The sequence below is a fragment of the Mytilus trossulus genome, chromosome 9, assembly GCF_036588685.1.
Source record: "Mytilus trossulus isolate FHL-02 chromosome 9, PNRI_Mtr1.1.1.hap1, whole genome shotgun sequence".
NCBI classification, from domain to species: domain Eukaryota; kingdom Metazoa; phylum Mollusca; class Bivalvia; order Mytilida; family Mytilidae; genus Mytilus; species Mytilus trossulus.
The window spans coordinates 53,179,916-53,203,907 of NC_086381.1; the positions used below are offsets into that span (position 1 = coordinate 53,179,916).

Here is a 23,992-nt window from a genome sequence, read left to right on the forward strand (position 1 = left end):
TATGTACAGACAAAAGTATAGAGGGTTTTAATGAGTTTGATGTATTAACACAACCACCCTTCCCCCTTAACAGATTTAAAAACAAAACACAAAATAAGAAAAAATGTTTACAAGTATGTAGTTCATCCCTTAATTTTGAAAATCATAATTAGTTTTAAACTTATAGAGTAAAATCTTCAGATGTTCACAAGATCATTAGTCTGTCAGTTTAGTAATTCTGTTAAGAATCTTTAAAGCAGTACCAAGAAATTCTTACTCCTTATTCTGACTCTAAGCTGACCAGTCTTTGCTGTTTGTCACAAATGCAATCTTTGGCTTGGAATTATATTATATATTATGAGATGTGAAAAGATTGCAAATGAGTAAAAACGCTCCACCAGAATCAAAATGAAACAACTGTAAGCAACTAGAGGTCATCATACGGTCATCATACGGCCATCATGGATCAGCAACACAAATGTAAGAACTATAGGTCACCATATGACCATCAAGGATCAGCAAAACCCATACCGTATAGTCAGCTATAAAAGGTCCGACATGACAAATGTGAAACAATTTAAACAAGAAATCCATTGGTCTGATTTATGACGAAACAATTAACAAAAATCAAAATGGCGGCGTATTGTATGTATCCAACACAAAAAACATACAGGCGTCTACATTACGTCGCTATGGCTGTTAATAGAGAAAAAATGGTTGACTGCCAAATTTGGCCGGATAATAAAATTACTGGAAACAATATCTTCATATAGAAAGTTTTCATAAAATAGAGTTATAGAAAATTCATCATTTTATCAATCAAGAGCTGTACTTACTCATATTTCGTAACACACGAGGAATTTCGATTGCGGAAGAAATATTCGTCGTAAAAAAATTGGGGGTTTACAATAGTTTCGGCATTCAATTTACTGTTTCATTATTTATAAATTTTCTGCAAATATTTGCTTTTTAATATTATTAAAACATTCATTCAAAAGTCTACAAATAACAAATAGATTGTTTTTAAGTGATGATTTATAGTATTTATTTGTTAAGCTACAAAAACTAACTGTCCCCCATACAATCAAGGTTCAGTTTCAAGAACGTGTCAATGTCGGAATTGTTCTTTGTTGTAGCATTAAATAAACCCATACAGATTTTTTGTAAAGATTATTGTACAACCTACGTGATTTTTTATACCATGTGACTGTCGGGATAATTAGAGGGGTAAAAAAAAAAAAAAAATGGACTGGGATATATTTAAGAATTTATTTTCTGGTTTAGCACCAACAAGGTAAAGCAAGTTGACTTTTTGAGTTGTAAATGTTGTTTTTTAATACTTAATGTTTTCAAAGTAATGTTTATTCATGTTTTATTCCGTGTTGATTGATGTTGATATTAACCACACCTCCATCGTGGTTTGTTTAATATTTGTTCAGACAGTCGTTAAATTGGGTAATTAATAAATTATTCATGTTGTACTCATGTGCAATCAGAGCGAACAAATTTTCACACATTTAGACAATCGTGAAAAATCTTAAATGATAATATTAATGTTCGAAAGAAAAAGTAATATTGTGTAATTTTATATATATAGGTTTTAAAGTATTTAAATAACAAGCATAAATATTGTCTCGATTTGAATGTTAAACAAGTGTGATATATTAGACATTTCCAGCCAGCTATACCGTAACAATAAGTCCAGGGTATAGTTTACAAAATTAGATGTTCCCCACTGGTACGGATTGTTCTTTTAACGGTGACAGGGAACAATGGGGTCTCTATGCCTGGTGTTACCGCCCAGCACAGTAAGATTAATTTTTTTTTCATTTTGATCAATTATTATGCGAGTGTCACTTTGACTTTAGTTACCAATGCTATTTATCACAGAAATGTATTTTCGGCAGTCAAATAGTGCAATTTGGGATTTTACATGGTTATGAAAAAACCAGTACGAACACATTTTATTTTTTTTACATACTTTGCTTGTCCATACAAAAAGTTATTAATCTCTCAAGTTGCAGCTAATTACAATGTTTAGTAGAAAACAAATTACACGGAAAAGAATAATATTTGTTTATACATATTTTCAATGTGTTTATCGCAAAATTATCAGAGGTTTGAAATTGACAAAAAAAATATAAACATTCATGTACATTATTTTACAAAATAATTTGTCAAAAAGTACATGTTACGTAAAAGATTGCATATTTTGAATTAATTAAAAGTGCTTGCATATATTTATTAAAAGTACAATTTTTTTTTCAAATTTCAAAGGGGAAGTTATTTTCATTTCAAATTGTACAGAACAAATATGATGAGAGCCAAAAAGTGTTTACATAATAACTTCTAAAGTACAAAAAATATAAATGAAGAAGATAAAATATAAATTTAATCATATATTAAACATGTTTTCTTATAATTTCATCATGGTTTATAATAATTACAGAAAAAATAGGAAATATTTCACAAGAAGAAGTTGTGTAGAATGAAAAGTTGTAGTTTTGATATATATTAATTTATTTAATTTACATAAAATTCTAATTTGTTGTGTTTGAAAACTAAAGATTGCATGAATACTAGGATAGATGCGTCAGTCCTGAGCAATAGCTTTGTGGTGGGTAGTTTTTATTCTGTGGCATCAAAGTAATTTCTGTGTGATATAATATAAATTCTTCCGATTGGACAGATTTATTTGATAAAATGTTTAAATATATTTGATTTATTGTGTTGACCATTGTATGTACAAATGATGTTGCTGATAGGTATAGTATGCTCTAGTCTTAATTTTTTTCCAATTTTAAAAATCAATATCCACATCAAAATAATTTTCCTCCTAAGTTATATTTTTTTTCAAATTTAAAAGATGTTAAAAAATGAGAAATAAGATATGATTGTCAATGTTGAGGAATCAGTTACATTGAATTTAATATTTATGGGGACTGCACTGCTTCTTAAGAACTGACACCACCATGGAATCTAAACTCTTTAAGAAACTTCAAAGATTTTTAATAATTCTTTAAAGATTTTTAAGAATTTTGAAATACAATCAGATTAATTCTTTGAAAAGCTGAGTACTTGAATTTTAGAATGAGTAAAAGGATATTTAAAATCCGTGTTGAATTAAATTCAAAGTAAGTTTTAGACCTTCAAGTCCCTTTCATTGCAAATTTAAGAAAGATAAAGCTAAAGTTAAAACCAGATAATTTTTTCATGCTTTGTCAAACTGTTGTTTTATACTATGCTATTTTTAAATTACAATAAAAAGCATTGGTAGTGGATATTTTCAAGTTAAAGGTTTTGAAATATTCTCAGATTTTGCAAGGTATATATATGGTAAAAGCACTTTTGTTTAATAGAAAGAAAATTGATCTATAGAATTTTTAAATAAGTATTGAGAAGAAAGCTATAATAATGTGCTCTCTTAAATTTAATAAATACTTGGGGTCGACCATTCTTGCTACATACCCAAATATGTAAATTTACTGTTCAATTATCTCCCCTGATATAACATAGTTTTAAATTTGGAATCCATGAAAACAATTCTGTTTTTGTAGATTTATTTTACATGGTGTGAATATTTGTTTTTCAAATTAATGAAACGTTTTATAAATTTATGCTATGTCTGCATCAAATTCACTTGTTGAATTAAAAATATTTATATCAATTTTTTGCTAACGTGTGTAATCAAAATTGAATTAGACAACTGATCTATCTGAATGCTGTATTTATTGTACAAATTCCATGTCCACAAAAGACATCATTAATTAAAAGATATGATGCATTGTGAAAATAAGATTTGAAATGGCAGAATTTTCATTACGTAGATATAATTTTCAAACCTTTTCTTATTTTTTTTCTCGCTTCATCATATTTCAAAGCACTACTTGCTCAATGGACGCACAGTTGCACATAATCTTTTAATTTACTTATTTAAGAATTGGCTGTATATTTGACATAGAGCTCTTTGTTATTTCAGAACACTGCCTGACAGCCCACCTGATTCAGAGCCGTATTCACCACCTGATGGACATCATAATCCAGCAGGAATAGTAACTACACAAGGTAAGGTACCAGTCCTTATGGACATCATAATCCAGCAGGAATAGTAACTACACAAGGTAAGGTACCAGTCCTTATGGACATCATAATCCAGCAGGAATAGCAACTACACAAGGTAAGGTACCAGTCCTTACGGACATCATAATCCAGCAGGAATAGTAACTACTCAAGGTTAGGTACCAGATTGGATGCAGTCCATTCCTGCAGGACTGAAATATCATTACATTTCCATTTTCATGTAATAAGTTAAATGGTTGACGTAATAAGAGTACGAGGAAGAAATCAAAAAGTCTTTGTTTATACCGTTGGAAACCCCAAGAATCATTCTGGTTCAAAATATGTTACTGAGTTCTATGATGTAATAAATAATGTCTAAAAAGTTTTATGGAAACAGATTTAGAGTGATATTGGGACAGTGGTGTCGTAACATCCCACCCCATTATCCTATAAAGAGAAATGATTATGTTTTTGTACATGTATTACTATTTGAAAGACAAATTAATTTATAAAAAAATCAAGATTATAAAAGATTTATAAGATGACTTTTATGAAAATCCATTTAATGGAGAGTAGTATTTTGGGTAGGGAATTTCAAATTGTCAACCCCTTAAAATCAGATTGCTTGTAAGCACTGACTAATAACTAATGCTTTTATTTTTAAATGTGAACTTAGAATAGCATTGTATCAATGGGAAGGCAATACTTTCAATTGGGGTGATCTTCCATTGTACATGTAGTTGGGCTTTTTTAACAGATAGATTCATACACTATGCACATCCAATGCAATTTCAATAAAACATTTTTTTTTACAATTATGGGTATACACATACACCTTTTTTTGTAACTTGAAGTGTAAAACATTGATAAAATGCTGAACATGGACATGGAAAGATACTAAAGAATGATCTATTCATTGTACTCTTTTGTTTGTGCTCACATTGGCAGTGATGAGACCAGGAAATAATACTGAAGCCTGTGATAAAAGGGTTTTGGTTTTCATTTCATGCAATTTCAACCCCACAAAGTGCTCTAAGCTGACTTACATTACAAAAGTAAAAATGTTTTTGGCATTTTTTAATTGTTGGGTTCTAATTTTTAGGGGTTTTTTTTTAAAAAGGGGGGGGTGTAATTAGAAACAGTTTTCCAGCTAGAAATAGCTCAAAGGACCCCATGACAACTTGCTTTGGTCCATACTTTGTAACACTGACCTGTTACATATAAAATCCAAGTCAATGGGTAAAGTCTAAACCCATACCTGCCTATTACTAGATCGTAATACCTGTTACTACATGGTACAGAGCTAAAATGTGATATTCTTTGATATTCAATCCACAAGATTCAAACAATAGGAAAATCCAGAAAATAATGTTCTGAAACTTCATACTCTGTAGCAAGCCAGTCTATTGTTACAGACTATGTACATATTTATTACACAAGTTGTATCGATAAGTCAGTTGAATCTAACCCACTGAAATCTGTTCCCAGGGATCACCATCACCTTAATAATATATGAATATTGACTCTTTAATATAAGAACTGAAATAATATTTCAAAACCAAAGTTTTCATTGGCTAAGATAATAACTTTGAAACATGACAAAGCCATCAGTCAAAATATTGTATTCGTCAGAAACAGAGTAACATTGGAATACTTGAGAACCTAGATGTGATAGGTATATCAGGGATTATTTCATCTACTAATTTAATTAATTGATATTGTAAATGAATAATTTTTCAATAAACAATCCCCCTCCCCCTTTTAGAAATTCCATGGTTGTTCAGAGAGTGTCATATATTGTCACATGAAAACACTCCTAGCATCATTTGTAAAGAACAGACTCATACTGTCAAATCCACATGATCTTTACATGCTCAAATCCTACCAAAGTATGTGACTCTCCATACTTTTCCTGTTGCAGTTAAAATAGTTCCCTGTTAGTATCCCTCAAGTAGAGAGTGCCATACTTCTAGCACCAAACAAACTCATACCACATCTTCCTATATCTATCCTAGCATAATTTGTAAAGAATAGACTCGTTTGGTCAAATGGTTTCTCCAAATGTTCGAATCCATCCAAAGTTACTATCCATATATTTCCTGAGGCAGTCAAAGATTGTTCCCAGTTTGCACCCCATAAGCAGTGGCGGATCTAGCCATTTTAAAATTGGGGGGGGGGGGGGGGGGGTCCCAACCCAGGACAAAGGGGGGGTTCCAACTATATGTCCCCATTCAAATGCATTGATCGGCCAAAAAAAAGGGGGGGTTCAAACCCAGGACCCCCCCCCCCCCCCTGGATCCGCCACTGATAAGTACTGCTTGGGTGTTGAACACCTAGCTTCAGACTTTACAACAATCAATATTCAAGAATGAAATTTTGTAATTTGTACAATTGACCTGATATGAATCTAATCAACTTTATCCATCACATTCACCATGAGTTATTTCATAAAATATTAACATGAATACACAGTGCAGAAACTCTGATGTATCTATAGACCTATACTGATCTATGATTGATAGGATAGCATTTGATCTGTCAGAATTGGAATTAAACAGTTACCTGCAGCAGTTTGGAGATAATGCTACTAAAGAGCACAAGTCAAAGGGCTTGTTCTAAAGTAGCAATTCTTAATATGTGTTCTTGGGGAGGGGGAGGGCTGGTATTATTGATTAAAAAACTTTTGAATCCAACCAACTTGATCTGTTGTTTTTATTCATTTAAGTGTCAGATATTTGTAAATATCTGGAAGAAGCTTCTGTATTGAGTGAATGACAGTTTATAAATAATTTTTCCTTAAAAAAATGGGTGTGAAAATATTGCTGTTAGAAATTGTTTATGTTCTTTGAAATCTGTGATGTCACTGCAAACAATGTCCACCTGGAAACAGCTGAAATGTGTACACTTCTTAAAAAGGAACCAAATAATTATCACTACTAAGGTTAGGGATATTAACAATAGGGAAAGAAATTTGTCTATATTCTTTTGATTTGATAGCCTTCCTTTCACTTAGATCAATATTATTCTTTTACTTTCCATAATTGGGATAAATGTTTGAAAATTTGAAAAACTATCATTAGGGCTGACAAATTGGTATTAAACAACTTGTATAAACTTAATAAGGTGAGGTCCATTTCTCCCAAAAATTTTGTCAAAAGAAAATTTAGAGCTACGATAAACTGTTTGCTTCACTATGTGGAGAAAATAAAAAATGAAAAATGTATGATAAAAAAGTTTCAATCTGTAAAAAATGTACTTTGAAATACTCAGCAGTCATTGAACACAATTAGATGAAAATATCAAAAGTTTGCCAGTAGAGGAATTTTAGTGCTAAAGGCAAAAAGAAATTTTAAAATTAGACAGATGGTTGAGAAATAGATATAGATCAGCTGTACATTTTATCAGGACATGTGGATGTCCGGTTTTAAGTCTTTAAGTCACTTTGTTTGGCTTTACTACCTTGTAAGTGGTCAATTATTCTGCTTATAGTCAGTCATGGTCAAGGATTTCAATTATTTTTGGAATATTTTCTAGCTTGACCTTTGAGCATCATGATTGAAATCAATTAACAACATTCTATCTTAAAAATGAAAATTAATAAATATTCTGTTTAAGACATGATATCTTTGCAATAAAGATTTTGTTATAGCCGAGACATAATTGATTTAGGTTGGTACTGTTAGCTGAAGAATTCCACGTCAAGGTACTAACAGTATTGTTTTGAAGATAACTTTAAAGTGGTGAGATGCAGTGAAATTCCGAAAGACTTGAAAAAATCAGAGTTAAGATGTTTTATTTATAGATGAAGCCTTCTAATTTCTTTGTCAAAATTTTGTTATTTAGATTTAAGACATGATAGAAATATTCGATGAATTATAAAAACTTTTATGCAGTTGTCCTGTTGTAAAATAATAATTTGGAACTTTTATAGATCAAGATTATAACTCAACAATATTAAAATGTAGTATTGCCAAAAGTAAAAATAGAATTAGCAAAAATGACAAAGATTTTCATGGCAGATGTGTTCATTGCAAAACAAGTTAGGTATCTAGATCTTTGAAAATGTCATAATTTAAACGCTAATGACTTCATACTGAATATTGGTATATAGCCAGAAAGACTTTTGTTTATTAAGTTAAAAAAAACACACACAAAAAATAAAGATATAATCTATATATATAGTACTCCTATCGTAGGGTCACCACTTCAATTGTGGCCATGTCTGATCATGTTAATCTATAGTAATTTTTTTTAAGGAGTTTGATAACTTCTGGATTGTCTCAATAAAGAGATATAACAGAGAAAGTTTGAAGATTTTTTTTAATTAAAAGTCAGTTTAAAAGTTATAAAACATAGGATAATAATCATGATAATTATTAAAACTTTTGTGATGTGGAGTTAAGAAATTTTAATTTGTCGCCATATAGCCTTTTTGTACTGATGTGGCGTAAATCAATCACCAATCAATCAAAAAACGCTGCAGACTGATCAGCTAATATGTTCTCATTACCTAATAGTATATAGATCCTATACTGAAATAATATGTTTTATAAGTTCACACAAACATAGAATTATTAAGATTATAAACTTGACTGAATATACCTTGTCATATGAAAGCACTTGACAGCTATAAATTATGATTTAATTAATTTTGATTGACTTAAGAATGTTTTTTTGTTGTTATACATTTGTACTAAGAATATTCGTTTGTGTTTAATTTTCTATTTACGGGACAACGCCTTATATTTCTTTTAAAACATAATGAATAAAATGTATGGATAGAAAATGGATCAGATTAAATGTAATTCAAAAGAAGATTCTTACACATTGATTTTTTTCTTACCTAAAAAACGTATAAACTTCCCATCTGAATTAAATAGATTCCTTTTAGTGTTACATGTGTTTTAGTCAAATTACAAGAATTAAGTGACGACTCATGAAGGAAAGTTAGAATATTTGTACCATTTTGGATGTATTTGGGGATGTCGACAACTTCTAGAAAAATAAAGATTATATTTGTCCTGGATGTCGGAGTGATATCCGTACTTCATACAACCTTACTGCCTCCTACAAGTGTAAATAAACTGTTAATTAAGGCATTATAAAACCTTCAATAGTAACAGGTAGTAAAAGGACATTTCTGGTACAGGGACAATCGTTTAATATTATCAGCCCAAAGTTTATGGTATTGCAGATGTATATTTAGATTTTTGCAAGCATGTGATGAATTATTGAATATATTTAACTTTTTAACAAACTTGTCACTAGAGTAAAGATTTACTTTTGTTTGTCTTTTAAAACGTGTAAGAAACACTTTACATATCTGAAAAAACGATTAAATCTAGTTAACCTCGGGGCATTGCACCCAGGAACAGCCAGGTACGATCGTAGGTCTAAGTCTTACTGAATGGTACATAAAAGTAGTTTATAACTTCCAAGAGACATTTCCCGTATAAAGAACTCTTAGCTTTCTTGTAACTTTCATCTATTTAGTCTGTCTGTTGGAGACAAATTGAGTTGTAATTAAACGTTCTCCTTTTCAATATATGTCATTTTATAATGAATTCATCAAGGCTTTCTTGAGTGTAAACTTTCACAAATGATAAATTTGGATATAAAATATTTTCCGATCACTATAATATTAGCTAAGGAAGATGGGGTTGCAGGCTATGAGCAGATAATAGCGGATGTAGATTTCGATGATATAAATTCAATTTAGCCGATTTTTGGCGAAGATTAAGTAATGTGAATCAATTTTATTATGACACTTATTACAATTTTTTATGAGATGGTTAAAATGCATGGATGGCCATTTATTGTGAAATTTTAAAGGATTTAATTTTCGGTTGATTTTTTGTCAACATTAATCACACCTGTTAATGCAAAAAGACATTTAAATGACAAAATTCAAGGCATTATTACACAGGCGCTTGAATTGGGGTAAGTACCACTTTCTTTTGGCTCTGCTTCATAGTTTTACCTTGTAATCAAGTTGTAATTGGTCTCTTGCTCAAAGTCTGTCAAACTAGAGGTATTTTTTTCAATCAATTTCTTAGGACAGACTGTTTGAAGGAAACAATGGCTTCTATCTTCTGCTCTGCAGATGTGTCTGTTCAGGTTATAGCAGATTTTATCAATTGTTCTAATGTATCTTCTGTCGGAATAGACCTTTTTAATTTTACGTTATTATTAATTTTTATGATCCTTAAGTGTTTTTTGAAATTGAAAAACAGGACACAGTCCATTTGCTAAGCAGTAAATAGAAACAATCTGTGTGTAAACAAACTGAAATGTCTCATGTTAAAAATGCATTAAAATTAATTATTTTCAGCAGAAGCTTTTCAAGATTAAGAGTTTACATTTCTCTGCTTCTGCAAATTATCAAATGTCCGTGGAATTGAAAAGTTTTTATTTAGTCTGGAAAATCAACTGCTCGTAACTGATTAGTATAAATATTTAAGTAACTTCTATAACATGTCGCGGCAGTAATTGTTGATGTATCAATACACATTACAATGGAGATGTATGAAAACCCAGGTATGATACTTAATGCAATTTTTCACGATAATTACACATATTTTAAGTTGCATAGATATATAGATTTGAAAAAAAGTATTACTTATAATTGAAATAATCTTTTTTAATTGATTAATTCTTGTTTTTATCATTTTATAGGAAATATATCTTCTTTGATAAGTCAATTTAAAATGATATTATAGCCATACACATTTAAGTTGCCTAGATATATACCGGTAGACTTGAAAATAGGTAGTACTTATTAATGTAACAAACTTTATTAATTGATTTATTTTTGGTTTTTTATCATTTAATGCGAAATATAACCTTTAATTAGTCAATTTCAATTGATATAGCCATAAAGTTTGTTTTCTTGACACTCATAAGTTATTTAGTTTTATATGCTCAGTATTAATTTTTCTGGAGTAATTTTCAGGTTAAATAATTTTTTTAAAGTTTAATTTGAATTTATAGATTTTGAATATTATACACAATAAGATATTTAATGTACTTATGTCATAGATAATCTCCCCTTCTATAATTTGTCCTTTCAGTAACTTTAATTGACTTGTAACACTGAAGAAAACGCAAGTTTTTATCTACCTTTTGTATACAAAAAGGTATACCTTTGTATACACAAAATAATTTCCCCCTTAGCAAGGGTCTTCTTTTCAGGATGAATTTAACATGTGTTTATATCAAAAGCATAAAGCATCAAGCATAATAGATTTATTTAAGTCGGGTATACATATAACTATATAACAGAAGCTCTGTAGGGTATTACATATGAGTAATGATATATTTATTTGTGAAAATGATGTAGGTTTAAAAAGGGTAAACTAGGAAGAAAGAAATTTATGCAGTTAATTAAAAGCAATATTGTATTTAAAAATGCATAAATGCTTTAATTTATTTTATATACTACTGCTTAAAATGGATTTCAAGTATTTTTAACAATGAAAGATATCGTTGTCCCGTATTTTTTTTGGCAGCTAGTTAAGAAATTTCTTGTTGAACTAGGAGTAAAGAAACACAAAGGGCATTCGTATCAGATTACATGGGTATATATGATGCAGGCTTAAAATATTTAAAACATTCTAATTTTTTTTTACATATATATATAAATCAAAAATAAAAATTAAGATATATTAATATAAATACCATAAGTTAATGCACAGCAATAATTGTTATCTTTATGGAATTCACTTAAATTAAAAGCTTTGCTTTTTAAGAAGATTAGTTTTAAAATAATTTACAGTATGTTTTTGAATTAATTGATAAATGAAATTTAAAAAAAAACTTAAATGGAATATAAAACATATAAAATCATTTATAGGTCAAGAACTTTTTAGATTTTTTTTTAAGTAACACTTATCGTGATTACATTCACTTCAGTTTAAAAATACAATAAATCTTATTCAGGTTTTTCTTTTGAAATTGAACACAGAAATTTTGACACTTTTGAAGTATTTTTCAAAATAGTTACAATAATCTTTTATGTCTGTTTTCAAGATTTTTGTTGAAAATTTAATTGAAGGTGAATCAGCCAGGTGGATTTAGATTATTATATTTTATTTATATCTTTATTCTTATATTCCGTTTTCCATAGGGTATGACACATTATTTGATTTGAGTTAATTGGTTGTTAAATATTACGGGTAAATTGTTTGTTATTTTTTGTGTGTATAGTGAAATAAGATAATTGTTTATTTATACTCCCAGTTTAAAAAATACAAAAAGTTTCAAAGACACAATAGCAACAATATTTATTTCAATCAATAAAAAAATGTTTGTATTAAATTTTTTATGTATGTATAGGGTTAATCAAGCGTGATTTGTGTTATATTTTTTTTTATGTACATATAGGATTAATCAAGCATGTTAAGAATTCAAAATGATTTTGATAAAATGTGAAAACAGTTAAAAAAAAGATTGTTTATGTGTCTTAACATTTGCCGAAGGGATACAAAATATAAATGTATTTCTTGGTCTTGTATAAATTTAACATGTTTTAAACATATTTCAGAAAGTTGAAGGCCAAACTTTTTTTTTCATCTTAAATGTTGATTTTGTATTAATTTCCAGGTTAATAATTTTAAAAGACGCATGGGGTACTCAATTTACCGAATTTTTCAGTTGTTGTTGAATATTCATTTTATTCACATCAATTTAAGTGTTAAAAAAAGATGATTACCTACAGGTTGATTGATAATTTCCTTTCAACCGATCTGCAAATATTGTCAAAACAACATAATCAAGTATCTACAAAAATTAAATTTTCATCAAAATGAATATTTTTTGTTGAAAATAAATGAATCACATGGTTAATTCAAAATATTCATGTAAATAAAAAAAAATTATAAAAACGTAACAAAATCTTTTGATAAAAGTAAAATAATAGTCTTCCATATTTGACACTGTTCTGATTGCATTTGTCTCCGTCACCTCCAATTCTTTTTTTCAAAATATAAACAATGGGAAATTTCTTAATTACATCATGTATAAAAAAGGAACAGCAATTTCTTTTTACGGAAATGTCATCATAAATTATATGTCTGGCGATTTCCTACTTGGCTCATTGTATATACCTGTACCAGTCGACATGTCAGTGTAATTCTTATGAACAAATGTAAATGATGGGTCTTCTCTACAACCTAATGACCTCGCTAATATGACTTTTACGATGGTTCTCTATCTTAAAGGTGGGTTATTTATTTCTTGTTTTGATGGAAATTTTCATTCATAATTTTTATTTGTGTTTGTATGATAACATTGAAATTAATGTAATAAAATTTAAAAAAAGATATGATGAACTAATTATATTGAGATCAAAATTCCATATTTTTGTGATACATCTAGTACCTTTTAATCTGTATTTTAATGTCGTACTATAATAACAAAAGTGTAAAGTGTGTTATTATTTCAATACCTTGAATCGGGATTGATAGTCCCAAGTAGTCCCAGGTAGTTGAATAGTCTCAGACAAGACTTCGAAAAAAGTATTTATTTTCTCTTAATTTTACTTCTAATTGTAGTGAAGATATAGATTGAATAAAATGCCAACTTCAGCTTTATGTAATAATTGCTGCCAATGTTTCCTACATCTTTATGTAATAATTGCTGCTAAAGTCCTACATCTTTATGTAATAATTGCTACTAAAGACTGGTAACGAAAATTGATAAGGAGGTCAATATTGGATGTCTTGATTTACTTTAGCCATTTCTTTTAATTTTCCATTTGTTAAGGCGTGTAAATGTAGTACCATGTCGTACCAATCGTTAATTAAACCAATGTCTCGACCTCACACACGATTCTATACCTCGTCAATATAGTCTGATCGTTTTGTCAATATCAAGGAGGACAATGAACCATTTTACTGTTTTTATTAAACTTTGTTAAATACAACATGTGATTTTTGGTAGTTTAAATATAGATCGGATTTCGGTACACAAAATGCTTAATTTAGTAATCAGTGTCAGTTTTTTTGACAATTGTTGTTAATCTATGGGACAAGATCATCAGCTTAAAGAAGAATCAAATGTAAATTTTGTCGAAAATGGAAAGTTAACAAGATCTGGGTGGCAAATATGCAATAAAAATACTCATATCATAATACTTGTCACACCTGAGGCTTAAATTAAAGAATTCTTTTAGATTCCTTTCAATTTGTCATGTCCAACCAGAATGAAAATATTGAATTCTTGAAAAATTTAAAGATAATCTGAGAAATTCAAATGTGCAACTGTAACCAAAAAATCAATGATTGGATTGAGATGAAAAAATTTCATGGTAAGAAAAATTTGAATTAACTGGAACTATCGCCAACTGCTTGTCCTTTTTGTAATGCTGTATGTGTATGATAGGTAATAGGGTAAAGGTATACCCATAGATATCAAATTTAAAATTCAATTTTTTTTCAAGCTGAGCTGGTTAATTTCAATTTTATACCTCATTCGTTGAATTTTATGTTAAAACATTTCCAACTAGGTTTTTCACAATGAACAATTTTTGTTCATTTTTGTACCTTCTAAAATAAAAAATGTAAGTGTTAAACTTGAACCTGAACTTTAAAATGAAAAGTTGTTACTACATGTAATAGTATTTTCCAGTTTAATAATTTTGATTAAAGACTACTTTTTTTTCTAAATTAAGAAGATATGAAGTGTAAACCAACTAATTTTGATAGCAATTGATTTATTTTGCCTCTTTCTCAAGTAGAAAAATAATGCAAATTTAACTAGTTGCAAAAATTTAAAACTAAGATCTAACTGCCCATCAGTAATTTGAAAATCATGAAATTAAATAGCTGTGAAGTGGGTTAAAAATGGCCAATTGTGAAGTCAGGTATCCGTGAAAATAAGTTGGTTTACAGTATTGTTAGTTTTTAAATGTTTTATTATAGGGCAGATAAAACACAAACTACTTGTTCACACCCACAGGTTTTTTTTATAGGATATGTAGTATTTTACTTTTTTGTTTTTCTATTTGTTTTCTTTCTAAAACAACTTATTTCATGTTTAAGTTGTTAAGGTGTCAATATTTTTTGGCAACTTTTGTGTCACTATAGTTATATGAGTTTGGTAGGTAATGTGTCTGTTTGTAAAATTATTTGTTTGATATAGAATAAAATAGAATCCTAGTGGAATTTTGTGTATTTGCTTTGATTTATGATGAATATAAAGATACAAATGAGAATTCTTTAAATGAATACATCGTATTTGATTAGAGAAAAAAAAGAATTTGAAATTGACTTGATTACAATCAAAATGTACATTTTGAATTGAGTGGTCTAGAATTGACTATCAAAATGTATCAAATTTTGTCCTGTTACTGCAGCAGGAGATTTTAGAGTAAAATATGAACCAATTTTTGTCCTTTTGCCCAACATATTCAGCCTTCCTAAAACTTAGTCAAACAATCTTAAAACATTAGACCCTCCCCTCATAATCAGTTAGACTTTAAGAGTCAAACAATCTTAAAACATTAGACCCTCCCACACATAATCAGTTAGACTTTAAGAGTCAAACAATTTAAAACATTAGACCCTCCACACATAATCAGTTAGACTTTAAGAGTCAAACAATCTTAAAACATTAGACCCTCCACACATAATCAGTTAGACTTTAAGAGTCAAACAATCTTAAAACATTAGACCCTCCCACACATAATCAGTTAGACTTTAACAATACATATAGAACATAAATCAAAAGACTTAAAATCATACTTTTTTTCAGGTAACAAAATGAAATTTTGCAAGCTAAGTTATGTTTAGATGCATTGTTATTATTTAACATATCAACTTTGAAATTTAGTTTTTTTTGGTTATTTTCATCAATTTATTAGGATTGAAATAAAGTATTAACATATTAAACAGCTGAGGTAAGAACAGGTGACTTTTGTCAAATATCTTAACGGAAATTTCAATCAAGGCTTCAGATAAAAAAGACTTTCTATTAATTTATAAACTTAAAATGATATATCTTTTACAATTTATCATAATTAGTGAGATGTACACTCACTAACATGTTATTAATTATCTTTTTCAGAAAACAAATACGGTGTGAACCCCACGATGCATCACATGTATCCACCGAGCCACCACAGGCCTCCAGGAATTCACACCAAGCCTATTCCATCAGGGTATAATGAGCCACCTGTATTAAACCACATGCCACCTGCTCCAGTATCTCACCCTGATCCTTCATCATCCACACCTTTACCTCTCTCTGCTCCAGGCATGAACCCTCAAATGATCTCACCTCCTCACAGGTAAGAAAGATCAAACTCAAATGATCTCACCTCCTCAAAGGTGAGAAAGATCAAACTCAAATGATCTCACCTCCTCACAGGTAAGAAAGATCAAACTCAATTGATCTCACCTCCTCACAGGTACGAAAGATCAAATTCGAATGATCTCACCTCCTCACAGGTAAGAAAGATCAAACTCAATTGATCTCACCTCCTCACAGGTAAGAAAGATCAAACTCAAATGATCTCACCTCCTCACAGGTAAGAAAGATCAAACTCAAATGATCTCACCTCCTCACAGGTAAGAAAGATCACACTCAAATGACATCACCTCCTCACAGGTAAGAAAGATCAAACTCAAATGATCTCACCTCCTCACAGGTCAGTAAGATCAAACTCGAATGATCTCACCTCCTCACAGGTAAGAAAGATCAAACTCGAATGATCTCACCTCCTCACAGGTAAGAAAGATCAAACTCAAATGATCTCACCTCCTCACAGGTAAGAAAGATCAAACTCGAATGATCTCACCTCCTCACAGGTCAGTAAGATCAAACTCGAATGATCTCACCTCCTCACAGGTAAGAAAGATCAAACTCAAATGATCTCACCTCCTCACAGGTAAGATAGATCAAATTCGAATGATCTCACCTCCTCACAGGTAAGAAAGATCAAACTCAATTGATCTCACCTCCTCACAGGTAAGATAGATCAAACTCAAATGATCTCACCTCCTCACAGGTAAGAAAGATCACACACAAATGATCTCACCTACTCACAGGTAAAAAAGATCACACACAAATGATCTCACCTCCTCACAGGTAAGAAAGATCAAACTTGAATGATCTCACCTCCTCACAGGTAAGAAAGATCAAACTCAAATGATCTCACCTCCTCACAGGTAAGAAAGATCAAACTCAATTGATCTCACCTCCTCACAGGTACGAAAGATCAAATTCGAATGATCTCACCTCCTCACAGGTAAGAAAGATCAAACTCAATTGATCTCACCTCCTCACAGGTACGAAAGATCAAATTCGAATGATCTCACCTCTTCACAGGTAAGAAAGATCAAACTCAAATGATCTCACCTCCTCACAGGTAAGAAAGATCAAACTCGAATGATCTCACCTCCTCACAGGTAGGAAAGACCAAACTCAAATGATCTCACCTCCTCACAGGTACAATAGATCAAACTTGAATGATCTCACCTCCTCACAGGTAAGAAAGATCAAACTCGAATGATCTCACCTCCTCACATGTAAGAAAGATCAAACTCAAATGATCTCACCTCCTCACAGGTAAAAAAGATCAAACTTGAATGATCTCACCTCCTCACAGGTAAAAAAGATCAAACTCGAATGATCTCACCTCCTCACAGGTAAGAAAGATTAAACTCAAATGATCTCACCATTAAAACCATTAAGAGAAGTGTGGCATCAACTCTCCAATGATCTCTCCTCATAGGTAATACACCTTTAATAATAGTGTTGCATGAACCCACAAATGATCTCCCCACTTGAAAGGTAAGGAGAAAGATAAGAGTATGATATGATCCTACAATGCCTGAAATATATATCACCATTAAGGAAATACACCAATCTCACACATCATTGCATTTACACATATTCCTATTTATTAAGAAGATATACAAAATTGATTTTACACCAGAAACTGCAAATGATTAATATTCATTAAATAGAGAATTAAATTTCAGTCAGGATAATAATGGTAACTTATCTCACTGTAAAAGCATGTTTAAGTTCTTCAAGTAAAAACATTAAATGAATAAAATAACCATTGAATAAACCAATCAAAGACAATCTTCTCAGGAACCTATAGCTAATTTTAATCACTAAGAACCAATTCATAAACTCTAAAGTAATAACATTTCGTTGTAGATTCAGACATGAACCAGCAGATTCACAGATGATCTCTTCTTCTTATAGGTAAGAACATTCTAAAAATATAGGCAAGAAGTTTCAAACTGCACAATTTAAAAAGTTTGAACTTCCACATTTACTATGGAAAACTCATCTAGTTGATGATACAAGAAATAAAACAATGGTAATTTTAAACAATGATGCATTTTTTAACTGCAGTTTATTGTATATTCAAGATGTATTGCCTTGGTTAACCCACATACATGAAAAGATCATGTAAAATTTCCCTGTAATTTTCACCTCAAAAGATCCGTTTGGACAACCCATTGCATGGTACGAAACAATTTTAATACTTGTACATGTATATAGAAACACAATGTTAATTTATATACACATGAAATAAAATAATTCAATGTAATAGGATTTTTTTTTAAGAAAAAGGGAAATAACACCATATGTGCTCAATAATAATGTATGGAAAAATTTCCACAGGTAAATATTTAACTCAAAACATTTTTATTTATACAGCTTGTTTTATAAGTGCCAAAAATAAACAATGGTTCTATTTTTGATTTTTCAACATTTGATATTGTCTATAAGTGAAGAAGATCTGTCCAAAAACACACTTTCAGTTCTAGAGACTTTTTTCAAACAATTGATACTTGGAAAAACTACTAGCAAAGAGCATATCATGATTTTTGATGCATCTTTAAAAGTGCTTTTCTAGATTGTCTTTCATAAGAAATTCTAACCCCAATAATATAAACCGAAAATCTTATTATCAAAATATAGAATCTTTGAATTTGAAGTTTTAAAGAAAAAAATATGTCAATTGAAATTAACACCATTTTGCACTCTTTCTGTAATTTTTCATTTTGTTAAAATATTAACTATGATTGTGTTAATTTTATATTCAGTATTCCATCACGTCCAGCCAAGAGAAAGTACCCTGATTCACCAAACAATACTTTAACCAATGTACTACTGAATGGACGGCAAGATATGTTACCTATTAAACAGGAACCTAGTTAGTTACAATATAGTGGTATTTTAAGGTGGTATGGGTGTCTTCCTCCATCTTGGATTGTAAAAAACAGAGAATCAAAGGTCCAGATTTTCTATTAAGTTAGCAAAATTGGATGCAGGAATGCAGATATTAAATGTGAATTTTCATTTAAATGAACAAATTTATAAGAATATATCTTATAAATATTAATATTACTGCAAATGTTGATTATTTTTAGTCGTTTTGATTTTTTTTTTAAATTGGCATTTTAAGGGGAGGTAACTCTAAAACAGTACATATTCTGAAGGATTCTACATGGAATTTTCCTATTTAGTATTTTACCCGGAAAAAACGTACGGTGACCCTATCTTTTCTTTTGATATTCTCAAAGCATTGTCTGAAAGCTATCTTTTCCTGAAGTATTTAACAATTCTATCATTTTGTTTAGATTTTAATTACAAAATGGTTTTTTTTCCTGTATTATCCATACAAAATGTGCCATTTTGTCAGGTCCTGTAGCTTAAGAAAATGCGCGGTGACCTATCATTGTTATTATATTTTTCAACATATATCAATAGATACTACGTTTTGGCAAAGTATGAACAAATTCTATCATTTTTATTTTAGACTCACATACCACCTTAAGCCAGGTTACAAATATTGATTATAGCGTATAATATTCTAAGCCTGTTACCTTTGATAACTATTTACAAGTAGTATGATGAAGATTTACAATTGGTTGAGCAGAGAAAGTTGGTACCAAAAACTTACCAGATTTATGTAGACAGCTGTTCCTAGTTTTCAAATTAAAGCTTTCAAACTAACAAGAGTATAAAGAAGATGTGGCATGAATGTCAATGAGACAACTCTCCATCTAACTCACAATGTGTAAAATATGAACCATTACAGCCTTCAACACTGAAACTTGGCTCACACTGAACAGCAAGCTATAACAAATGACTTAGTGTTAAACAATCCAAAAAGGAAAACATGCAGATTAAAACAAATGGTGCTTGAAAACTTTGTTTATAATATACTGCATTACGTATTGTCATTTAAGCAGGAAAATAAATAAACAAGATAGAATTGAGAATGGAAATGGGGAATGTGTCAAAGAGACAACAACCCGACCAAGACCTGAAATCCCAGAAAGATCAAAATGTAACCTTACATTAGGACGATGTTATTTAATAGTCATTTTTATGCCCCACCTATGATAGTAGAGGGGCATTATGTTTTCTGGTCTGTGGCTCCGTTCGTTCGTTCGTTTGTCCGTCCGTCCGTTCGTTCGTCCACAGGTTAAAGTTTTTGGTCAAGGTAGTTTTTGATGAAGCTGAAGTCCAATCAACTAGAAACTTAGTACACTTGTTGTTTATGATATGATCTTTCTAATTTTAAAGCCAAATTAAACTTTAGACCCAAATTTCACGGTCAACTGAACATAGAAAATGAAAATGGGAGTTTCAGGTTAAAGATTTTGGTCAAGGTAGTTTTTGATGAAGCTGAAGTCTAATCAATTTGAAACTTAGTACACTTGCTGCTTATGATATGATCTTTCTAATTTTCAAGCCAAATTATACTTTTGACCCAATTTCATGGTCCATGGAACATGGAAAATGATAGTGCCAGTCGGGCATCCATGTAGTTTGGACACATTCTTGTTTAGATCAATGTGAAGTCAATAGTGCCTAAAGGGTCTTTTCTGGGCCCAAGTCTTTTTCTATTTTACATAAATGACATACTGGTTGGCTAAAGTTTCACCATCACCTATTAGCAGATGATGAACTGACATTATGTATTTTTATTTAGATTCCAGTTTTGGTGGCTACCTAGATTGTGAAGAAGATTATCAATATGACCCAGATTCTAGTAATTCTGGTTTCATGGACTCCTCTTACCAAGTGATCAAATGGCAGGCATTCAATGTTCAGAAGTGGACAGCATTAACCGATTCAAATCTCAAAGATCTGTAAGTTATTAAAGTGAAAATGTTTGAAGTTTAATAATGGTTCTTTTATAAAAATCAGGTTGATGATATTTTTCATCGCATTTCTCATCTGTTATGATATAATAATTTTATAATAAGTTAGGTTTTTTTTGGTAAGGATAAACATAGTTAGTTAAGATAACTTATTTTCCCTTAGGCTCTTGTATACAATACCAGTAAAAAAATAGTTACTGTACATAAAACAGCTGCTTTTGAGAACATTACACTTACTCATTTAAGCTGATCACAAGATTCTGATTTAACTTGACTGTTTTGTTCAATTGTTTAGTTTTTGTATTTATTATGTTTATTATTTACACTCTCCTTCTGGAGGCTATAAATTATATATAAATATTCTTTGAGGATAAAGGATTTAGTTTTTTTTTAAGTTAGAATGTCATGTGTTTATTCTTTCTTCATATGACTTTCAAACTGCACGTACAGATATAGGAAATAACTAAAACAAGAAGTAAATTGCTTAGGGTTTAATTGTATTATTGTTTAACATGAAAAAAAACCTGAAACATTTTTACGACAAATTATGAATAATGTCTTTGTGGGGTTATCTAATTTATTTTCTGTGTTTTAAACTTTTACCTGAGAAATAGCTGTCATGATTTTCAGTTATACACTTATGTATTTTTTATGAATCAGTGACGTAATAGATATTAAAAAAGTGCAATCAATTAACTATATTGTTTTGAAAGATAAAGGAATTACCGTTGATACATTTATTATCAAAGGTTACAATTTTTGTGCATTGAGAAAAATGTGCATTTTGAAGATATTTGATTTCTGAGTTTTGCCAATCTCTGCATATAAAGCCTATAGAAAAATTGTAATTTGTGGCTCATCTGTAATAACAAAACCCAGAGAATAAGAATGAATCTACAGTAATATGCATTTTTATTTACTTCAGACCACCGCCTCAATACCGTATAGATTCTGACAAAGGATTTAACTTTTCTACACCTGATGAAGCTTTCGTATGTCAGAAAAAGAATCATTTCCAGGTCACAGCACACATGGCAATTGCTGGTGACCCTAGATATGTCCGAACACCAGAAGGGGTCAAGAAAATTGATGCTTTTCATTTACATTTCTATGGTGTAAAGGTAAGCCTTAAAAAAATATATAAAATATGCAAATTTAGCGCTGACCAGGAAGTAAAATGAGGATATTCAAAGTTTAAGAAAACTTCAATTTTTATCTTGCCATTTAGAAGTTGCAAAGATGAAACTTATTTATGCTGTTCTGGCATCATCATAGGTAGAGTGGACAACAGTATGAATTAATGATATGATCAGTTTAAAGTGAACCACCAATGGAAAGGCAATGTTATTTGATAGGCAGTTATAAAACCATTGGGACATCTCATTTCATTGGAAATTATTTTACCATACATGGTCCTGTGACTTTATTCCGTAGTTTATATGTAACATAGGTTAGACATCTCTCTGTGTCATTTCATTAAGAAATAATCAGTTAAGCAACAGAAATTATTCCTGCATAAGAAAATCATGTGATTGCACTGTTTCCATTTTATTTCCATGTTGAATTTACTATTGAAAATCATATTTTATTTTATTTATATATTCAAGTTCAGAATATTATTTTTTAATTTATATATTTACTTTTACAGTCAGAGTCACCATCCCAAACAATCAAAATAGAACAGTCACAATCAGACAGAAGTAAAAAGCCTTTCCATCCTGTTAGGTAAGTTGATTTACATTGAATGATATTTAAACCAATGAAAAAACTTTCCACATATGGAGCAGTATCTGCTTACCCTTCCTGAGCACCTGAGATCACCCCAGTTTATGGTGGGGTTCTTGTTGCTCAGTCTTTAGTTTTCTATGTTGTGTTTTGTGTACTATTGTTTGTCTGTTTGCCTTTTTTTCTCTCTCTTTTTTGGCCATGGCACTATCATAAAATTGAGAAAGGAAATGGTGAATGTGTCAAAGCGACAACCAGCCAACCATAGAGCAAACAACAGCCAAAGGCCACCAATGGGTCTTCAATGTAACGAGAATTCCCGCACCCGTAGGTGTCCTTCAGCTGGTCCCTAAAAAATATGTATACTAGTACAGTGATAATGGACGTCATACTAAACTACGAATTATACACAAGAAACTAAAATTAAAAATCATACAAGACTAACAAAGGCTAGAGGCTCCTGACTTGGGACAGGTGCAAAATTGTTTATTTTCGACTTATGAGTTTGAATGTCCCTCTGGTATCTCATGTCTCTCTTTCTGTGATACATGTCAGATTTAAAATAAAAAAAGTATCATTCATTAGCAGCAATTTAGAGATATATCAGTTGTTTAAAGTTGATGAGTGTAGAATTTTGGTAAATCTATAGTTAAAGGTACTTGAAACCTGCTATTTCAAAATAGCAATATTTTTTTTATCAATAATCAACATGTCTATAAATAGCTTTTGATAGATTAACCAGTTAAAAGAAAATTGGTTCACTAAGTTGATTTATACTGTTATTCAAAAGTCCTGACAACCTTAGTGCAATATCTTATATCATCAGTATATATGTTTATCTGTATTACCTACCAGTCTGTACATATATGTACCAACCACAAGTACAATTGATGGAAACTTGTTGTAAGGCGCATGACATATGTTATATAATGGTGAAAAGGAAAACCAGGTTTTTTTTTTGTTCACGACAGAACATGTTCTATATATATATACATGTAATGTGTAAACTAAATAAGTTTATGTTTCCAAAATATCCTTTTGTTCACATTTCGCAATGGCATATGTTGATATATGAAGCCCCTCTCACCCCTTTG

The 23,992-nt window shown here is 30.3% G+C and overlaps 1 protein-coding gene across 8 annotated transcripts in view; it reads left to right on the plus strand.

Annotated features, from left to right (window-relative positions):
- LOC134683114 (myelin regulatory factor-like) overlaps positions 1-23,992 on the plus strand; it is a 93,654-nt gene that overhangs the window by 52,421 nt on the left and 17,241 nt on the right. For 5 of the 8 annotated variants that reach the window (XM_063542200.1, XM_063542201.1, XM_063542203.1 and 2 more), the window contains 7 exons: positions 3,959-4,044; positions 16,102-16,324; positions 18,205-18,252; positions 19,104-19,213; positions 21,002-21,161; positions 22,099-22,294; positions 22,822-22,898. In XM_063542200.1, coding sequence (XP_063398270.1) covers positions 3,959-4,044; positions 16,102-16,324; positions 18,205-18,252; positions 19,104-19,213; positions 21,002-21,161; positions 22,099-22,294; positions 22,822-22,898 — 900 coding nt within the window. Of the gene's footprint in view, positions 1-1,636; positions 1,788-3,958; positions 4,045-13,210; positions 13,257-16,101; positions 16,325-18,204; positions 18,253-19,103; positions 19,214-21,001; positions 21,162-22,098; positions 22,295-22,821; positions 22,899-23,992 lie in introns of those variants that run through there. The other 3 variants (XM_063542207.1, XM_063542206.1, XM_063542208.1) reach the window with 3 other exon arrangements.